The sequence below is a fragment of the Salvelinus namaycush genome, chromosome 33 (assembly GCF_016432855.1).
Source record: "Salvelinus namaycush isolate Seneca chromosome 33, SaNama_1.0, whole genome shotgun sequence".
Taxonomy (NCBI): Eukaryota; Metazoa; Chordata; class Actinopteri; order Salmoniformes; family Salmonidae; genus Salvelinus; species Salvelinus namaycush.
The window spans coordinates 11,141,889-11,163,865 of NC_052339.1; the positions used below are offsets into that span (position 1 = coordinate 11,141,889).

Genomic DNA, 21,977 nt, shown 5'->3' on the forward strand with positions numbered 1-21,977 from the left:
TACTTTTTGTTCCCACAAAAGGGCTTTATTACAGACAGAAATACTCCTCAGCACCACCCCGCCCCCTCCTCAGACGATCCCGCAAGTGAAAAGGCCGGTGGCGGAGGTCCTGGGCTGGCGTGGTTACACGTGGGCTGCGGTTTTGAGGCCGGTTGGATGTACTGCCAAATTCTTTAAAATGACATTAGAATTAACTTATGTTAGAGAAATTAACATTCAATTCTCTGGCAACAGCTCTGTTGGACATTCCTTCAGTCAGCATGCCAATTGCACGCTCCCTCAAAACTTGATACATCTGTGGCATTGTGTTGTGTGACAAAACTTCACATTTTAGAGTGGCCTTTTATTGTCCCTAGCACAATGTGCACCTGTGTAATGAGCATGCTGTTTAATCAGCTTCTTGATGGATGGATTATCTTGGCAAAGGAGAAATGCTCACTAACAGGGATGTTAGAAATACGTTTTTTGTGCGTATGGAACATTTCTAGAATCTTTTATTTCAGCTCATGAAAAACGGGATCAACACTTTACATGTTGTGTTTATATTATTGTTCAGTATATACAGTACCAGTCAAAAGTTTGGACACACCTACAAGGGTTTTTCTTTATTTGTACTATTTTCTACTTTGTAGAATAATTCTCTCAACCAGCTTCACCTGGAATGCTTTTCCAACAGTCTTGAAGAAGTTACCACATATGCTGAGCACTTGTTGGCTGCTTTTCCTTCACTCTGCAGTCCAACTCATCCCAAACCATCTCAATTGGGTTCAGGTCAGGTGATTGTGGAGGCCAGTTGGAACCAAAAATCTAAAATTTGGACTCCGCAATTCGGAGATCATCCGTTCACTTACTCTGCATGTTACAAAGACACAGCGGTTGGAACCAGATATCTCAAATTTGGACTCATCAGACCAAAGGACAGATTTCCACCGGTCTAATGTCCATTGCTCGTGTTTCTTGGCCCAAGCAAGTCTCTTCTTCTTATTGGTGTCCTTTAGTAGTGGTTTCTGTGCAGCAATTCAACCATGAAGGCCTGATTCACGCAGTCTCCTCTGAACAGTTGATGTTGAGATGTGTCTGCTACTTGAACTATGTGAAGCATTTCTTTGGGATGCAATTTCTAAGGCTGGTAACTCTAATGAACTTATCCTCTGCAGCAGATGTAACTCTGGATCCTCCTTTCCTGTGGCAGTCCTCATGAGAGCCAGTTTCTTCATAGCACTTGATAGTTTTTGCGACTGCACTTGAAGAAACCTTCAAAGTTCTTGAAATGTTCCGAATTGACTGACCTTCATGTCTTAAAGTAATGACGGACTGTCATTTCTCTTTGCTTATTTGAGCTGTTCTTATGGACTTGGTTTTTTACCAAATAGGGCATCTTCTGTATACCATCCCTACCATGTCACAACACAACTGATTGGCTCAAACGCATTGAGAAGGAAAGAAATTCCACATATTAACTTTTAACAAGGCACACCTGTTAATTGAAATGCATTCCAATTGACTACCTCATGAAGCTGGTGGAGAGAATGCCAAGAGTGTGCAAAGCTGTCATCAAGGCAAAGGGTTGCTACTTTGAAGAATCTCATATATAAAATTGATTTTGATTTGTTTAACACTTTTTTGGTTACTACATGATTCCATATGTGTTATTTCATAGTTGTGATGTCTTCACTATTATTCTACAATGTTAGAAAATAGTACAAATAAAGAAAAACCCTTGAATGAGTAAGTGTGCCCAAACTTTTGACTGGTACTGTATATATATTTATATCATTGTTGGACATAAAGACTGTAAAAACACCAGGAAATCAGCTCCAATTGATTTTAATTTTGTAAATCTGTTCCCAAGTATTCCCGCTTATAATAGAGAGATACACTACAAAAGTATGTGGACACCAGCTTGTCGAACATCTCATTCCAAAATCATGGGCATTAATATGGAGTTGGTCCCCCCTTTGCTGGTATAACAGCCTCCACTCTTCTGGGAAGGATTTTCATTAATGTTGGAACGTTGCTGCGGGAATTTTCTTCCATTCAGCCACAAGAGCATTAGTGAGGTCGGGCACTGATGTTGGGCGATTAGGCCTGGCTCGCAGTTGGCGTTCCAATTCATCCCTAAGGTGTTTGATGAGGTTGAGGTCAGGGCTATGTGCAGGCCAGTCAAGTTCTTCCACACCGATCTCGACAAACCATTTCTGTATGGACCTTGCTTTATGCACAGGGTCATTGTCATGCTGAAACAGGAAAGGGCCTTCCCCAAATTGTTGCCACAGAGTTGGAAGCACAGAATCATCTAGAATGTCATTATATGCTGTAGCATTGAGATTTCCCTTCACTGGAACTAAGGGGCCTAGCCCGAACCATGAAAAACTGCCCAAGACAGTTATGCCTGCTCCACCAAACTTTACAGTTTGCTCTACACATTGGGGCAGGTAGCGTTCTCCTGGCACCCACCAAATCCAGATCCGTCAGTTGGACTGCCAGATAGTGAAGTGTGATTCATCACTCCAGAGAAAGCATTTCCATTGCACCAGAGTCAAATGGCGGTGAGCTTTAAACCACTCCAGCCAAAGCTTGTTATCGCGCATGGTGATCTTAGGCTTGTGTGCAGCTGCTCGGCCATGGAAAGCCATTTCATGAAGCTCCCGACAGACAGTTCTTGTGCTGACGTTGCTTCCAGAGGCAGTTTGGAACTTGGTAGTGAGTGTTGCAACCAAGGACAAACAATTTTTAAGCGCTACGCACTTCAGCACTTGGCGGTCCCGTTTTGTGAGCTTGTGTGGCCTACCACTTCTCGGCTGAGCCGTTGTTGCTATTAGATGTTTCCGCTTCACAATAACAGCACTTACAGTTGACCAGGGCAATTCTAGCAGGGCAGATATTTGACGATCTGACTTGTTGGAAAAATTACATCCTATGATGGTGCCACGTTGACAGTCATTGAGCTCTTCAGTAAGGCCATTCTACTGCCAATGTTTGTCTATGGAGATTGCATTGCTGTGTGCTCGATTTTATACACCTGTCAGCGACGGGTGTGGTTGAAATAGCCAAATCCACTAATTTGAAGGAGTGTCCACATACTTTTGTATATATAGTGCACATGTGATTGTATACAAATGTAAGCAAGGTTTGAAATTATTGTGTTTTAGTCAAATATTATATATGTTTGGGATTCTTGCGGTCAAATGGGCAGTCTACAAATGATTTGTAAATATGTTCTGGCCCCCCGACCATTCACTCAAGAAACCTAGTTGATGATCCCTGCTCTAGAGCTGTGTCTGTCATCATGCATCGGTATAGGCTCTACTAGGTTGAGTATGTTTTAACCGTAAGGGTCTTAGTCAATTACCTGTAGATTCCCGTAATGATATGGCCCCAACCATACCAGAAACTCAGAGGAAAATATGAATCTTTTTTCCCCCAAATATAATCATGTATAAATGGTGCGATGATCAGAATTAACGCATAGAGTAGGAGTTTAGGGTGGTCGGTCCTACGGTTTAGGAGGTGTAGAAGGTAATGTCGTAAAGCAGAGTGTCGTAAACCAGGTGCAGGGAGGGGAGGTGAAGCAGAGGGAGGAGGGGGAGTGGGGGCGAAAGAGGAGGTGACTCTCCAACAGCATTTAGACACAGCGAAAGGATCATGGCGGATGGCCCCAGGTGTAAGCGCAGAAAGCAGGCGAATCCGAGGAGGAATAACGGTAAGTAAAACTACTCCAATTTCCTTCTTTTCGTGTGGTGAAGTGGACTAGAATGAGTTCTATCGAATTCTCGATTCTCCGAAGACTTTGGGACCCCCGGAGTCGCGTTTTTAGTGGGTCAAAGTGCTGGAAAGTAGCAAGTAAGCGCACAATTATAGCCCTCTGTGGTGTACCGTTATACCTGGCTCGCGACTCTCCCACCGCCTAGCGGTTGAGTGCACCACCCTGGACCGTTATACGCACCTAATCTCGTCCCTGCACTCGCTTTTGTTCCCCGTTCAGTCCCTTTTCGATTTGATTTAAATCCTTTTTCGTATTTTTTTGAGTTTTCAACTTGATAGCTTGTTTCACCTTCTCTTGCCTTCCATTTGGCTAGCTTTCTAAAACCGGTGTCTGGGAAAAATAACCTTACCTGGTTGTTTTTGCGGACCACGGTAGTTTGTCACCTTCTTTATCAATATAGAAAATAGATTGATGTTCTGAATCTGAAATGAGTGAATATGTGTAAAAGTTGTATTTCTTCAATGCACTTTGGAGAAACTGAACTGTTTCTGTCGCTTTCTATTCGTTTCACGCACCGTAGCAGGTTGCGCGAGCCTTGATAGGGCACTTGCTACATCGTGGGCTCGGGCCCACCATCCATGCATTAAAAAATGTTTTTAATGTGAAAATTGTACTGTTCTGCTGCTTGATCATATATTCAAATGCTTGCCGTTATGTTAGGTAGGCTACACATGCTACTTTCTGTCTTATTTTTCGTTGTAAATCATGTGTATTGGAGATGCACGCTTTTTCACAATTGACAATGGCAAGTATGCATTAAAAAAACATTCAAAAAGTTATTGCTAAGATAAGTAGAAAATATGTAGAATAAGATAAGGTTGCTATATAATTAATAAACAGAAATGCAAATGACCGTCGAGCTAAAAAACATTGTTTCTGTAGCATGCATTGTTGTGTAACGTTTTAGAGACTGGGAAGGGTAGCTCACGCGCTGTGCGTGTGAACAAGGCGCAGCCTATATAAGGAATGTGCGTTTACATCCACAGTCGCGCGCTGGGAATTCAGATTTTATAGGTTTGGTGCCGCGGGAGCGAAACTTGCAGTTGGAACCAACCTGTTCATCCAATGTTTTTTGTTAGATACATCATTTTTTGTTGTTTTTGTTTGTGTTTTGTGTTTGCGGTTAAAAAGGCTGCACTGTAGGGTTGGCTGGGTAGCCAGTGCGTTTTCTCCGAATCGTTTTTTTTCTGGCAGTAATTTAATTAATGTAATAGTGAAGTACTTTATCTGTACGTTATATTAAACCCGACTTGCAAAGATCATACTCTTCGGGGTTGCTTGTCATTCCGTTGTGCTTTTTTGTAAACCCATATCATGTGTTCTCATGTTATTTCGTTATTACTAGTTTTGTTTCACCATCAGAGGTGGGCGTTTTTTACGCATAGGAATAATGTTTGTTTTGTAGGCTGTTAGTATAGGTTTTCTGAAAAAAGGGCAATTTTATCCTGACGACATGCGTAGCCTATAGCCTCATGCAAGTAGTCAGCACAGCAGCGCAAGTGCTCGAGCCACCCAGCGGAGCCTGCAGGAATATAAGGACATGTTTACTTGATCTGGAAAACGGGGCTTTGGTGTTTCTAAACACCCCCCTGTCAAAACAAAGTTAAAATCTAATTTCTGGTGACTGAATACGCTGAGTTAGAGAAGGAATCGTCTCACTGGAATCTGTCTTCCAAAGCAGTGGAGAGCGGCCTCTGTGCCGTGCGCTGCAGCAAATGGCAACTTGTGCAGGTAGAAAAGGCAACGGGTGTCTGTAGGCGCGGCATGCTGTCATCGTATCAATTTGTTGTGATTTTTGTCATGGAGGAGTCGCTTGTTGTGCTTACTGTCATTGTTTGTCATTTTTATAATATAAACGTAGGATATTTCTTGTGTGCCTTGTCTCTTTGCCAAGGTGTTGATCACAGATCCGTGCATGCCATCATGTCAGTGCTCGGTTGACAACGGTTCATTTGTGCCTTCACACTTTATAGCGGAGTTGTTGTAGCGTGCATTTGCGGCTCATTCATGGTCCGTCGTGAATATTTACTGCATTCGAGTCACCTCAGAGAAATAAAGACGCACCTGGTAGGTGCTGACAGATGATGTAATTTGTACACGGATTAATATGAGTCATTTATATACAATTCTAGAAAATAATGCAAACATATTATTTATTGATATTTTTGCATAATTAGTTTTCTTTTTTACACTTATTTTAATTTCTTCACTTATTTTCCATTTTGTGTAAATTACATGTCACTGTAGTGTTGCCCATTTGATGTTCATTTAAAAAATAAAGTGAGTTAGCCTATGTTTTATTCCTTATGTTATCTAATTTAGCATACACACTGGTTACCTCAACTGTGTTATGCTGGGTGTTCAGCCTAACAATGGGTTACCAGGTAAAAAGAAAACCCCTTTTAGAGGGGCAGTGATTTGATTGCTTTGGGACAGGACAGGACAGGGGGGTTATCTGGCAGTTACTGAAACCAAAAGGTGTTTGGCGCCAGCCCTGTATTGGTTGTCTTACTGGGCCTGGGGCTGGGCCTGACAGAGCAGAGCAAGCTGAGATCAAGGTGAGCCCCGTCACAGCTGTAAACATGGAGGTGCTAACAGCCGGCCAGTAGGCAGGACAACAGGTGTTTGCAATCTGTGGGACACTGTCTCCACTGGCTTCCTTGGTCACTTCTATCCCGAACCAGGACTAGTCCAGATCCCATCAGGAATAGCAGCAACCATTCCCCGGAATGGTAATTTAACACCGCAATTTGGGAATAGAGGAATGCGGCCCGGTATTAACATTCTTAGCAAAAATAAACAGTCACTCTTGGCCTGTCTTTGTAAACGTGTGAAAGTGGAGGTTATAGGGCCTTCATTTCAAAGGAACTTTCCATATAGGTATTTATTTGAATTGATCAAAGGGTCTCTCTCTCTCTCTCTCTCTCTCTCTCTCTCTCTCTCTCTCTCTCTCTCTCTCTCTCTCTCTCTCTCTCTCTCTCTCTCTCTCTCTCTCTCTCTCTCTCTCTCTCTCTCTCTCTCTCTCTCTCTCTCTCTCTCTCTCTCTCTCTCTCTCTCTCTCTCTCTCTCTCTCTCTCTCTCTCTCTCTCTCTCTCTCTCTCTCTCTCTCTCTCTCTCTCTCTCTCTCACTTAATCATCCTACAGAAGAGGAAGAATGGGTCTGTGGTTCTAGGTTTGGCTTCCGTAAAGCTGTGTGATGTAGTACAGGATGTTTATTTGGCTGGTAAAACTATAATTAGTGTGCTGGACTAATTTTTCCCCCTAAATAATATTGAATGTAACCACACGCTGTAAAGTTGTGTGAGAACAATAAAGAAACACTGTGGTTAAGCTACAGTTCTTAAGAAAATCAGATGTTTTGGCCGTTCAGGGGGAGAGGGGTGGTGTTCTGTGAGCCGGCATGCTTCTTTAGTGTTTTAAAAGCCATCTGTTAACATTTAAAAGGTCTACCCCTGGTGAGTGGAGTTTAGCAGAAGAGGACATTTTCATTTATCAGTTCTTTAACTTTTGAACAACTTCCTCTGCTGCATATGAAAGTGCCAAGTCAGAGGAACGTCCCCCGCCCCTTCGTCTCCTCACCCCTCCTCACCTCCCCCAGTCCTTTATTCCGGGGGAAGACACAGTATCCAGGGGTGCTTTTGCTTACCCCCTGACCTAGGCACCCATGTGTGCCTCCACTATGACTTCACTTTCCCCCCTGTGCCATTGTTGGGTCCCTTCCAGCATGTCCAATTGTGTTTGTGTTTAAGTCCCTTCAATGAAAGGATCCCGAGGGGTATAAAAGCATGGGGGTTGGCTCTGGACTTTAGTCTCCTCCCCCTGCTCCCTCAATCCATCCCTCCCTCCATCCCCCTGACCAGTAAAACCCCTCTGTCCTGTTGAGTTTGGTAGAGGAGGGAGGAGGGAAAGGAAGGAGGGAGGGATAAAGGGGGGAGCGGCCGTGAGAGCTGGCAGGGAGAGATGACAGTGAGGTGCTGCTGGAGAGGAGAGCCAGTGGGAAGGAAGGTGGACACTCACTCACTCTGTCAAACACAAATGATCGCTCCCTTTACATGAGAATAGTCTGAGTGTTTCCAATGGAAAGGAGTGCAAAGGATTCATTTTGGGTAGTGAGGCAAACTAAGAAGTAGGATATGACAAGTTAACAACAAATCTCTAGTCGAGGAACTGGCTTTACAGCCCTCTTGAGGTTCTGTCTTGTGTTTTGAATAGGCCTAATCATGTTTTCTTCTTTTGCAATTTTTATGTTTCTCCACACGTTTTAAAATGTTTGATATGAAATTCTAATCTCTACACCATTCAATGCACCATGTCACACATTTCAATGATTTCCCAGCAGACAGTTCTGTTTGTGCCCATAATCTGATGACACTCAAACCCTTTTCCCACTGTTGTTGAGGCAGCTTAATGATTAGCAAGCTCCTATAGAGGTATTGCATTAGCCTATAAAAATGTGCTCTCCCTTCCCTTAGAAAAGCAGTTTTAAACCCCAAGTCAGTTTCACTAACCCCCTTAACTACGCTTGGATGTCCTTTATTGGGGTTGTGTGTGGGATGAATGCTTAAATGAACCATTGTGTGTTAAAGCTTTGGTTGGAGGAAAGCCTGAGGAGAAAGAGCCTAGTTACCTTTGCAGTCTGCTCGCTCTACCACATACACTGTCAGTGGAGGAAGAAAAGGCCCATTGAGTGGGGCCGGCGTGGGGAAGGAGAGGCCTTTTCACACTCTGCTTGTGGGAAACTTCTCCCCATACTGGGCATGGCTATTTGCATATGACCCATTCTCTTCCCAGAGACCCCAGTACTGACAGAGGAATCTGTGGAAAGCTCTGAGAATTCATCACAATCTCCCTCAGTCTCACGACACGACACTCAGGTTTTTGCGTTTGCGTTTTTTTTTGAATACGCCAACCTTTTTTGTTTTTTGTGTTTTGTCCGTGTCATGCTCACTTTTTGCTGAAGGTTTGTCTATGCCTCCTGACTATCATTTTGTGTTGTGTTTTTCCTGTGTGTAGTCTAAGCCCTGTATTTAGTGTTAAACTGAGGCTACGTCCTATAATGTGCTCCAGCAGCAGGCAGGAGTTCCTCCCTATATAACCCAGATAGGGCCCACGACGGAGCTGCGTGACTGGGCAGCCTGGGCTGGACGTGCCGGGGGGCCATGCGGGGGCCAAGGCTGACATAATGAATGAGGAGGAATGAGGGATGGAGTGTCAATAATGTTGTTGAAAGGACAGAAATATCTTTGAGTTGTTCAGTTGGGGGTTGGCGGGGGAAGAGGGGGGAGGTTGGGTGTGTAGAGGGGGAGACTATACACGTCAGGCCCAGTGAACTGAACAAAATCATGACGGGGGGCTCAGAAGGAGCAAGAGGAAGACCGGGCCCCAGAATAGGCTCTCGTTCTAGCAAGATCAGGAGCCTTCAGTGGCTCAGATCCAACCAGGGGACTGAGTATACGAACTTATAGATGGAATCTGCGGTACGGGGAAACAGCGCCACTGTCCACCCAACAGCCATTGTTATTGGTTTTGGTTTTGTTTCGTTGACGTAGCAGAGGCGGGGAGCGTAGAGCGAGCGTTGCACATCAGGGTAACAAATACATTACAGTGCATATGCTGCTGTTCTATCGCACGTGCAATGATGCCAGAGGGGGAAAAACAGTGTTCGTTGTTGGCAGTAACTTCTTTGTTGTTGTAACATCGCAAACGGATGTGGCAGTTTCACCATTGTCCCTCGGCAATGGAAAAAATGCATTGATTTGACCAATGGAACTTCTGCATGGAGTGTGTGCACTCAGCTGTTTACAATACAATGGGCTTACAGTATCCGTATCCAGCACTGGGACTAGAGAACACTTTAGTGTGTTGTTGTGACCATACAGGAAGTGCCTCCATCCTACACTCTCCTCCTCTTCCTCTCCTCATTACTGACTCCCCAGAGTGAGTCATAGACAGACAGGTGTGTTGGTTAGATGACCTCACCCAGCCCACAGCCTCACAATTTGTGTGTCGATTTGAGAGGGGAAGAAATGAAATGCCTTCCTCTCTTCATCTCGCTCTCTCCTTATCTCTCCTCCCTCGCTCTCTGTTCTTACATGGATATTGAGACAGGTGCGATAAAAATAAGTCCAAAAAACAAATAAAGTGTCTACTCCTCCCTCTCTTTCTCTACCTGTCCCATAGACCCCGCCACGTGGGAGCTGAAATGATAGTGTCCCGTTGTGTATAGCTTATAGCCGGGGGAGATGGCAGCTCCAGGATCAGTTGGTGACATGTCTTTTTGAATAATGTGTTTGGTGGCTGCTCTTTAGGCTGGGCTAGTCATGTTGGGAGTTGACAGTGACCCTACTGTCTGTTGCCTCAGCCTCCCCTCTCCTCCGTCTCCTCCTCTTATCCCCCCTGTTCCTCTGTGTCTGCTGCTTCATCTTCTCTTCCCTCTCCCTCCCCTCTCACGCGATCGCCTCTCTCCTTCACCTGCCTCCCCCCCTCCTACTCTCATATTGCCTCAGCCTCCCTCTCCTCCTCTCCTTCTTCCTCCTCTCCTCCCCTGTTTCTCAGTGGAGCGGTTAATGAAAGGCCTGTGTTAACAATAGGCAGGCAGCAGGCGCTGAGCCGCCAGCCCTGATCATGCCAGTTTGTGTTTGGGCCACAAACTCATCAGTGGAATCTTTGTTCCTCACCTTTAACCTGACAATTCATTCTCAGTTTCCCTGAAAACGTGACAGTACAAAGCCAATGGAGCAATATGGTGACTTTATGCTGACAGATCGTAACGTTTCTTGTAGTGCGTCTTTTTGAGTCACTTACCATTGCTTATCATTATTACCTCCTGGCCTGCATGTACTATAGCTGTGATTATATCAGGCAAGACAGGCATTGGCTGGGGTCAAATGTAGTACACTGTATAGGGAATACTGTGCTATTTGGGACTCAGCCCAGAGCGACGTGTGTGTCAAGAGCTATCCTAATGATCTGAAAATGTTGACAGAGACTAAAACGGCTCCTGTGATGTCCCTATCCCCAGGCCACCGTTAGTGACTTACACAGGGGCCACACAGTCAAGTAGCTAGCTAGCACACTGCTTTAACAGAAACCCTAGTCACCTTGTTTATTAGTCAGGCAGAGAGGAGAGGAGGGAGGCTACGCTGAATGTCAGAGTCTGTAAACATCACAGCACACAGGAGTAATGAGAGAGAGAGACAGAGAGAGAACGAGAGAGGTAGTAGCCTGAAAACAGAGCGTGGTAGGTAGGGAGGGGAATGGGACAGGCTGGAGCGTAATGTACACAGCATCGTCCCTAGACCCAGCGTCACTGAGCATGTGCAGCTGAGCTGGACCGGCCCTGCTAGTGCAACAGAGATATAGTGAGTGAATCGTATTGTTTCAGCAGAGCTCAGTCTGAGACAGGAGTGCTCTCACATTTAGCCATTGAGGCTTCCGCCCAAATGGCAAGATTTTCCCTATAACGTGCACTAGTATGGGCCCCTACAGGCCCTGGTCAAAAGTGGTGTACTTAGGCCTAATAGGGAATAGGGTGCCATTTGGGACACATCCCTGGGTGATGAATGAGTTTGGTCTGTAAACAGCTTTATAAACGGTTTATTCCCCTAGCTGTTACACCGCCACCACCCCATATGCTGCTTCCCCTGATGTCATTGTTCTCTGTGTTAAGTACACGTCTCTGGGGAGTTGGTGAGCTGTAAGCACATCTCTTTGGTGTTTTTTGCTCTTCATTACTGTAGGCCCGTTGGTCAGAGGCGGCATGGCATTTTCTTGCTTACTGTCCTCATTTGATCAGGTTTCTGTGTGTCTAGCTACCTACCAATACTCACCTGATGTCATTGACTCTAGACTAGAGCAAAGTACACCTACCTACTGTAGCTACCTCTCCAAGCTCCACCCCTCAGACTCTCTGTCAACTCTGGGAGCAGAGAACCCTGATCGAACCACTGACTACCCTTTTGACCCGTCCCCCTCTCTGTTATCGTTCAGGTGTTTGGCCTCAGCCTCGCTACACACGCTTCATCCACAGAGTTGGGGTGGAGGGAGAGAAGGAGTACAAACGTGGTCGCTATAGCCAGACAGTCCCACATCTGTCCTCCTCTTAGCCATAATGACATCATCGTTGCCGCGCTCATTACTCAGGCACCGAGCTTCCTGTCCCGCTTACACAGAGGGAGAGCCAATGAACCGTGGGTTTTAATTGATCATGTTTAGAGTCATATGACACCATTAATTAGTGCTTGTAGTTGTTTGTGTGTTTGTTTGTTGTTTCCTGCTGCCGGCTCGTGGTGTGTTCTAAACAGAGGACCAGGCATCATTAGGCGTCTCATCTGTTAGCCGCGCGCCACTGAGCTAGCATCACATTATTTTGTAGCCTGGCACTGGTGGTGCGCTACCTCTCTCTCTCTCTCTCTCTCTCTCTCTCTCTCTCTCTCTCTCTCTCTCTCTCTCTCTCTCTCTCTCTCTCTCTCTCTCTCTCTCTCTCTCTCTCTCTCTCTCTCTCTCTCTCTCTCTCTCTCTCTCTCTCTCTCTCTCTCTCTCTCTCTCTCTCTCTCTCTCTCTCTCTCTCTCTCTCTCTGTGTCTCTCGCTCTTCTTTCTCTCTCTCTCTTTCTTTCTTTCTTTCTTTCTCTCGCTTTCTCTTTCTTTCTCTCTCTCTGACAGCTGCCAGGGTTCTCCCACTCCAACATGAGCAGGTGCTGCAGGCATGCAGGAACTCACTACAGCACTCATAAATAACACCTGACAGAAGTATTGGAGAGAGTTGGAAGGAGGGATAGAGAGAGAGAGAGAGAGAGAGATAGAGAGAGAGAGAAGAGTGAACAAGATTTAAAGTTTCCTCTGGCATGAGAGCTATATCAAGGAGAGCAGGGCGTGATTCATGGTCAGCTCTGTTCCTCAGCCTCCTGCAGAAGGAGATGCTGCTGTTCACCGGGGGCAACGTGAATGAAGTGGCTGCCTACCCTGCCTGCCCTTCTCAAATGTATTTGTTCACCGCTTCCACTCCCTTTCTTCCACCAACTACCCATTAAAAATGTAAGCCAAATAGCCCACACTTTCATGCCACATCAAATTAGTAAAAAAATACATTTTACAAAGAGAAGGGCACCACACAGACAGAGGGTATTGTCATTGAGGTATCTTTTGCTGCAATTAAGAACCGAAGAGCTTCTGAACAACGCTAATTGTCCGGCACTCTAAAAGCAAATGAAGTGGTCAAACAGGAATTACATTTCATGCACACTTTAATAATCTCTCACAATAATGAACTTGTACCGCAAAGAAATTAAATAAAAATGATAATGCAAGAACATGCGTTTATAGCCCAGGCTACTTCAAATCTTCAGTCTGTCTTTAGCCACTTCAGGACAACTATCGATCACTCATTCAGTCAATCACTTCTCTGATTGGCTAACCTATGAACAAAACCAGGAAGTCTGTAAGATCACCCAGGATGCAACCTGAGCAGTCTTTATAAAAAATGGTGGATAAATGAAGGTAGTTCACTCAGGCTGGTCTACTTAAGGGGGTGGCTCTCCCATAGACACCAATGTGATAGCAGATGGGTCTGGTCTACTTAGTTCATTGACTTCCATTGAAACAGAAGAAATTAGGGAGTGGAATGTCTCGCTTCCTCTTCTGTCTCTGGTCTTTATCGCTGTCAAAACAACAGTGTTCCTTGCCAGGGTTGCGCCCCAAATGGCACCCTTTTCCATATATAATATAGTACACTACCACTTTTGACCAGAATCATATGTGCCCTGATCAAAAGTAGTACACTGTATAGGGAATATGGTGCCATTTAGGATGCAGCCTAGGTCTGGTCCTAATCAGCTAAAGGCAGCAACCCCAGCCCCTGTGGAAGGCAGGGACCTATTTAAGGCTTCTTGTTGGGAGTTGGAAACAACATAAAGGACTTGGGTTAGGAGGACTAGCTGTGCTGCCATATCGTTTTAAAGCTCTGTGAACTTAGCAGAAGAAAACAACTTTTGTGAGAACAGTATCAAAATGTTAGTTGCGTCAATTTAGGGGTACTGCAGGAATGAGAGGTCATGTTTTTCTCAAATAGCTGCAGACACAGGTTTATAAAAGAGGTCTGACTCTGGCCTCACACGGTATAGAGCTGCCGTCTGTAACCTCTTACATAGACCTGGTGTGCTGACTAAAGATGGTTTTTATTTGGTGCGAAAAGTTTGTCATCATTTGTTTGATAGGAAATTGTCTATTAACCCTGTCACCCATTGCTTTATCAAGTCAAATTCTCACCCATTGAAAATGACACAATGTGTCCCATCGTCCTTTCTTTTGAGTGTGTGCCTCTGGCATCAAACGTTTCCCCAACACCAACCTGCCTTCAATACAAATGACCCGGTCCTTATTCTGCCATCTATGCTAACTGCCCTCATTCACTGTAGCGCCCGCCTGACTTCTAAACAGGGCTATAAAGACGCTTCATTCAACCAGTAAAAAGCCCCCCTGCCCAATGTGTGTGTGTGTACCCCCCTGCCCAATGTGTGTGTGTGTACCCCCCTGCCCAATGTGTGTGTGTGTACCCCCCTGCCCAATGTGTGTGTGTGTACCCCCCTGCCCAGTGTGTGTGTGTGTACCCCCCTGCCCAATGTGTGTGTGTACCCCCCTGCCCAATGTGTGTGTGTGTACCCCCCTGCCCAGTGTGTGTGTGTGTACCCCCCTGCCCAGTGTGTGTGTGGCCTTCCTTGTTCTAGTGCCAGGATGTAGCCAGTCTTCCTTGTTCTAGTGCCAGGATGTAGCCAGTCTTCCTTGTTCTAGTGCCAGGATGTAGCCAGTCTTCCTTGTTCTAGTGCCAGGATGTAGCCAGTCTTCCTTGTTCTAGTGCCAGGATGTAGCCAGTCTTCCTTGTTCTAGTGCCAGGATGTAGCCAGTCTTCCTTGTTCTAGTGCCAGGATGTAGCCAGTCTTCCTTGTTCTAGTGCCAGGATGTAGCCAGTCTTCCTTGTTCTAGTGCCAGGATGTAGCCAGTCTTCCTTGTTCTAGTGCCAGGATGTAGCCAGTCTTCCTTGGCATCGTTGCCATCGTGGCACCATGTACAACTCACTGATAATATATCTGTGTTATGTAGAGTTATCCTATATTATAGGATGTTGTTACTGTATGTAGTGTTAAGTCTATTCTACACTGAAAAGAGAAAGGTTCTAAAATGGTTCTTCCTCAGCTCTTACGGTTCCTTGGAGAACTCTTGCCCGATAAAGAACCTTTGAGTTAAGTGTGGGGTTCTTGGCGTGGCATCTACGGTTCTTCAGAATTCTAAAAGGTTTGTAAAATGTATGGAAACCTGCAAATGTGTCCCTTTCATAGCACACAGTAAAATGGTCAGTGTTAAATAGTGTTGAATTTTCAGTGTAACATTTCTAGTGTTGATTCAAGAGTTAAATTAACACTGTAAAGAGTTAAAGGTGCTACACATAGGATTTCTTTTACATTTTTGCATTGTAATTTCAGAAAATGTCCATATTATATCTGGCGCTAATAGTGGAATGATAGTGTGTCACAGTATTACTTACCCGCCAGTGTTGTGATTGGCTGCGATATTCACCTATTGATTTCTACCGCCGGAGCGGCGTCTCTTGTCAAACTAAGCTGTTCTGACTTTGTGGCTGTGTTATGGAAATCGCTCTGTCATTTCCTGGTTGCCAAAATTCTACACTGTTCGCTCAATTTCAGTTTATGTGAGAAAACAAGCACTGAATAGTGTAGGGAATCATTGTACCATCTAAATCGCTTTGAAATATATTTCCGATAACAAAAAATATCGTTTTTACAGCTGTTTAAATTCATTTTTTCTGATCCTAGATCTGTGCCTGTATGGTCAACTTGACCTCTGGAGTGTAGAAACACCAAAGGTCCATATTCACAAAGCGTCTCAGAGTAGGAGTGCTGATTTAGGGTCAGGTACTCCCTCTTATTTATTATTAAAAGGCTAAACTGACCCTAGATCAGCACTCCCAGGCCTGAGGGGAGAGGCGAGTCAGGGTTAGTGGAAGCTCACTTCCTGTTGTTGACGCTGCCGTAACTTGTGTTGGGCGAACAAGGTGATGGTGCTGCCATGAGATTACCCGTGAAAGTCACATGGTCTGTCTGCATGTGTTCTAACATTGTGTGTGTGTGTGTGTGTGTGTGTGTGTGTGTGTGTGTGTGTGTGTGTGTGTGTGTGTGTGTGTGTGTGTGTGTGTGTGTGTGTGTGTGTGTGTGTGTGTGTGTGTGTGTGTGTGTGTGTGTGTGTGTGTGTGTGTGTGAGATCTGGTTTACTATGCATTCCTGACCTCCACCTGAATGATGACCTGTGAATGAACTGCTTTTTTTTCTGAAGCCACATGCCTCGCGCCTGCCACCCAGCCCAGCAGACCTGGTGGGGCTGTTACTACCAGAGGTTTGGACCACGGCTGCTTTGCCCCTCAGTAACATGGGAAGGTATTTGGCCTTCACCAGACTCTCTGGAATGGATACACAGATTTTGTCTGTGGGCACTTTGTTACATTATCCACTAATGTAAAATACCATCATAACTGAAATAATAAAATGCTTTGCTTGATCAGATTCACAGACTGATTCATCCAAGACTCAGTCAGATTGCAATTCTCTATATACTGTATATTAATGTAAATCTTGCAATAGAAATGATTACGTAATGTTATTTTCCCCAAAATGGAAATGTCTTAATATGGTAAAGGCCATGGTAAGGTTTAGCATGGAGGACACTGACTTTCCACTTAGGCCTTAATTCCCTGAGTCAAGCAGCCCCGTGTCCTCCCCCTGGCTGGCTAATTTAAATCTTAATCGAATGCCTGTCTAATAAATCAATTAGATCAAGAGGAATCTCCTAACTCTGGCTGGCCTGTGGGAACGTCTCGTCTCGACAGGGAGAGAGAATGTTGCTACGCCCTTCTGGAGTCACAACTGAAGGAATCTTACTGTATCCCCTCTATCAGGAGACATGGAAGGAGTTGTCAATCAATTCTAGAAATGGGAACTAAAGGAATCTTACCTAGCTACAGTATTCTCTGATTGTATCAGCAGTCACGGAATGAGTTGTAATTCAATCAACTCCACATAGCTGTATTTATAGCCTATGCATACCATACGAGTGCCCCTTTAAACCTCTGAAAACGAGGATACTTTTTTAAGGTAGCAGTACCTGTAGCATGTTCTCAAAATGAAGTGTTTCTTTTTGCATTATCTGGGGGAAGAGGACCTCCTAATGCAAGTCTCTTGTAGGATTAGAATAATGTACGATTATGAAGATTATGTGTGCGCCCCAATTGTAGGTGCTGTTGTAGGTCATGAGTATTTTTAGATCAATATTTAGTCATACTCCTGCCCTATAGTTCTATACCTGGATTGCTAATCTAATCTAGAGATGCATATTAAAGGCCCAGTGCAGTCAAAAATGTGATTACCTGACTTTTATATATATTTCCACACTATGAGGTTGGAATAATACTGTGAAATTGTGACAATAATGATAAAGCCCATTTAGTGTAAGAGTTATTTGAAAAGACTGCCTGAAATTTCACCCTGTTTTGGTGGGATGGAGTATTGGCCTGCATGGTGACATCACCAGGCGGTATATATTAGTTATTAGACCAATAAGAAAGAAAGTTCCAAACCTCTTTGCCAATAATAGCTAGTTTTCAGTTTTCCCTCCCCACTCAGACCACTCCCAGATTCTTGCTTGAGAAATTGCTGTTTTTTCTTTATTTAGCATTTCAATTGAAAACAATCGCAATAGGTACTTCATTGTTATCACGAAATGATTTGATATTGAGAGAAAAAAACGTCTGTATTGGACCTTTAAAGCCTGCTTAACCTACCAGTATCATGATATAGGCTAGCAGGGAGCCTACCCTGCTATTAAAATACAGATATGGAGGATTACTGTCTCTGTCTGTCTGTCCGTGAAAAGGCGATTAGGTGGCGGGGGGGAGACAGATTGGATTTAATGTGTGTGTTAGACAAAATAATTGCTGCTGCATCGCAAAGCTCTCATGTAGGGAATGATCTGTTCATGTCTGCCTCTGACCCCCCCTGTGTGCGACGTGTGCATGCACAAACACACACATGCACAAACACCTCCCTTCCCTCATGCGTGGCTGATAATTACAGCATCATAGCACCCCTACTTTAGAAAACACAACGACAATGTGACTAGACAGATCCACATAATTCTATTTGGGATGAAGCTATGGTCTGGCTTTCCCCTAAATAATGCCTGTGACTCAGCATCCCTATTTCCTGTTGAAAAGAGAGAAAATAACCTCCAGAGATGTATTTATTAAGTCCTGCTTCCTCCCAGTGAGAGGCCTGTCTCTCCTAGACCTCCCCACTCACACTGCTCTGCTGTAGGCGTCCTCTCCCATGGACGACCTCCTCTCAACCACTCAGCTGGCTGTAACCAGGGAGGTTTTGACCTTCTCCTCTCAACCACTCAGCTTGCTGTAACCAGGGAGGTTTTGACCTTCTCCTCTCAACCACTCACCTGGCTGTAACCAGGGAGGTTTTGACCTTCTCCTCTCAACCACCCACCTGGCTGTAACCAGGGATGTTTTGACCTTCTCCTCTCAACCACTCAGCTGGCTGTAACCAGGGAGGTTTTGACCTTCTCCTCTCAACCACCCACCTGGCTGTAACCAGGGATGTTTTGACCTTCTCCTCTCAACCACTCACCTGGCTGTAACCAGGGAGGTTTTGACCTTCTCCTCTCAACCACTCACCTGGCTGTAACCAGAGAGGTTTTGATCTTCTCCTCTCAACCACTCACCTGGCTGTAACCAGGGATGTTTTGACCTCCCCCTCTCAACCACTCAGCTGGCTGTAAGCAGGGATGTTTTGACCTCCCCCTCTCAACCACTCAGCTGGCTGTAACCAGGGAGGTTTTGACCTCCCCCTCTCAACCACTCAGCTGGCTGTAACCAGGGATGTTTTGACCTCCCCCTCTCAACCACTCACCTGGCTGTAACCAGGGAGGTTTTGACCTTCCCCTCTCAACCACTCAGCTGGCTGTAACCAGGGAGGTTTTGACCTTCTCCTCTCAACCACTCAGCTGGCTGTAACCAGGGATGTTTTGACCTTCTCCTCTCAACCACTCACCTTGCTGTAACCAGGGAGGTTTTGACCTCCCCCTCTCAACCACTCACCTTGCTGTAACCAGGGAGGTTTTGACCTTCCCCTCTCAACCACTCACCTGGCTGTAACCAGGGAGGTTTTGACCTCCCCCTCTCAACCACTCAGCTGGCTGTAACCAGGGATGTTTTGACCCCCCCCTCTCAACCACTCACCTGGCTGTAACCAGGGAGGTTTTGACCTCCCCCTCTCAACCACCCAGCTGGCTATAACCAGGGATGTTTTGACCTCCCCCTTTCAACCACTCAGCTGGCTGTAACCAGGGAGGGTTTGACCTTCTCCTCTCAACCACTCAGCTGGCTGTAACCAGGGAGGTTTTGACCTCCCCCCCTCAACCACTCACCTGGCTGTAACCAGAGAGGTTTTGACCTCCCCCTCTCAACCACTCAGCTGGCTGTAACCAGGGAGGTTTTGACCTCCCCCTCTCAACCACTCAGCTGGCTGTAACCAGGGATGTTTTGACCTTCTCCTCTCAACCACTCAGCTTGCTGTAACCAGGGATGTTTTGACCTTCTCCTCTCAACCACTCAGCTTGCTGTAACAGGAGAGGTTTTGACCTTCTCTCAACCACTCAGCTGGCTGTAACCAGGGAGGTTTTGACCTTCTCCTCTCAACCACTCAGCTTGCTGTAACCAGGGATGTTTTGACCTCCCCCTCTCAACCACTCACCTTGCTGTAACCAGGGAGGTTTTGACCTTCTCCTCTCAACCACTCACCTGGCTGTAACCAGAGAGGTTTTGACCTTCTCCTCTCAACCACTCACCTGGCTGTAACCAGATAGGTTTTGACCTCCCCCTCTCAACCACTCAGCTGGCTGTAACCAGGGATGTTTTGACCTTCCCCTCTCAACCACTCAGCTTGCTGTAACCAGAGAGGTTTTGACCTTCTCCTCTCAACCACTCAGCTTGCTGTAACCAGAGAGGTTTTGACCTTCTCCTCTCAACCACTCACCTTGCTGTAACCAGGGATGTTTTGACCTTCCCCTCTCAACCACTCACCTGGCTGTAACCAGGGAGGTTTTGACCTTCTCCTCTCAACCACTCAGCTGGCTGTAACCAGGGAGGTTTTGACCTTCTCCTCTCAACCACTCACCTTGCTGTAACCAGGGATGTTTTGACCTTCCCCTCTCAACCACTCACCTGGCTGTAACCAGGAAGGTTTTGACCTCCCACTCTCAACCCCTCACCTGGCTGTAACCAGGGAGGTTTTGACCTCCCCCTCTCAACCCCTCACCTTGCTTTTTTGGTAGTATGTGTTGTGAGATTTTAGGCTGGTGAGAAAGGGAACGTTCCGTGGATGTAGTGGGTGTGTTTAAGTGGACACACATGTAGTATCTCAACCTCCAGATGTCCTCCAGATAGGCAATGTGTGGGCTGTGCCCTTTACCTAAGAGATACACACCGTGTGTGGTAGTGTGTGCTTACACTATGTGTTTGTTTGTTGATGTGTGTGTGTATTTTCTATCTGTCTGTGTGTGTGTGTGTGATTCCCAACTTTTGCCCGAGTCTGTCCCGAGCTTGTTTATCCCCAAGGGCGCCTCTTTGTAAAGCAGGGGAGGTTTAATCATCTCACTGACACATGTCCTCGTTATCACCCTAGATTAATGAGCTCGCCATTAATGAAAAAAGCAGGAGTTGCTAACCTCCCGCCTCCCTCTCTCCTCCACATGTTTAACACCAGCCCGGAGGAGAGAGGGAAAGCATGGAGGAGGCGGAGAGAGAGAGATAACAGGGGTTAAAGAGAGCGAGATGCCGTAGAGAGAGAGAGAGAGAGGGAGGAGAGAGGGGGAGTAGGAAGATGATGCTTAGCTCTCCCCAGGTGGGATGACATCACTCTGAGGGAGGTATGATGTCTATCAGCTCTGTTTATTATCCATGAGAGAGAGGGTGTGTCTGTGTATTACTAGCCCTTACTGTCTGTTTGCCTGGACACAAGCCTCCTCCTCTCTCTCTCTCTCTCTCTCTCTCTCTCTGTCTCTGTCTCTGTCTCTGTCTCTGTCTCTGTCTCTGTCTCTGTCTCTGTCTCTGTCTCTCTCTCTCTCTCTCTCTCTCTCTCTCTCTCTCTCTCTCTCTCTCTCTCTCTCTCTCTCTCTCTCTCTCTCTCTCTCTCTCTCTCTCTCTCTCTCTCTCTCTCAGTATTGTTGAATATCCTTTTGCTTTATGTATCTAGTGTGCTGATGGCTGAGTGAGGTTTCCTATGTGACAAAGCCGGTGTGATGACAGATAAGGACTGAATCACAAATGGCACCCTATTCACTATATAGTGCACTAGTTTTGACTAAAACCATATGGCCCCTGGTCAAAGGTATTGCACTATATAGGGACTAGGGTACCATTTGAGAAGCAGCCAAAGCCAGTGGGTTGATGGATAAGGTGTGGATGAGACAAGGAGAGACGGGTGGCAGGTGCAGCTAACGGGGAGTGTAATCATCAGATACCAGAAACCAGCAACAGGAAATCAAGGTTGTCGTGGCAACCTGGCGTTATTGATTAAGTGGTCATCTCTGAGCTCATGCTGCAGCAAGGGACCCGGGTGGAGATGGTACTGGCAGACTGCGTCCTTTTACAAGCAGAGGATAGGGGAACAGGAGGAGTGATGCACTGCTCTCTGTCTCTGGAGAGAGGCAAAAAAAAATGTTTACTTCTGTGGACTTAGGCCCTAGTCTTCTCCCTCTCTACTCGTCTTTCTTTCTTTCTTTCTTTCTTTCTTTCTTTCTTTCTTTCTTTCTTTCTTTCTTTCTTTCTTTCTTTCTGTCCCTATCTCCCCTCTCTCTATCTATCTCTCTTTCTCTCTCTCGCTTGCTCTCTCTCCTCTCCCTCTCTTGCTCTTTCTCTCCTCCTTCCCTCCCTCCCTTCGTCCCTCCCTTCCTCCCTCGCCCTCCTTGCTTCTCTCCAGTCTGTGTGTCTCTATATAAGGCTGTGTACTGAGACGTTTCATTGGGTGTTTCCACAGCATTAACTCGCATGGTTCAGTCTGATTTATGGGGCTGTGGCAGACAAGGACAGTTTGCTTTTCCATTTTACTAGAACCACTCGACCAGACCAGCCCTGCTCTGCAT

The 21,977-nt window shown here is 45.8% G+C and overlaps 1 protein-coding gene across 1 annotated transcript in view; it reads left to right on the forward strand.

Annotated features, from left to right (window-relative positions):
- Positions 1-3,639: 3,639 nt before the first annotated feature.
- LOC120027788 (zinc finger E-box-binding homeobox 1-like) overlaps positions 3,640-21,977 on the forward strand; it is a 73,004-nt gene continuing 54,666 nt past the window's right edge. The window contains exon 1 of the mRNA XM_038972814.1: positions 3,640-3,703. Coding sequence (XP_038828742.1) covers positions 3,646-3,703 — 58 coding nt within the window. The 5' untranslated portion in view covers positions 3,640-3,645. The remainder of the gene's footprint in view (positions 3,704-21,977) is intronic.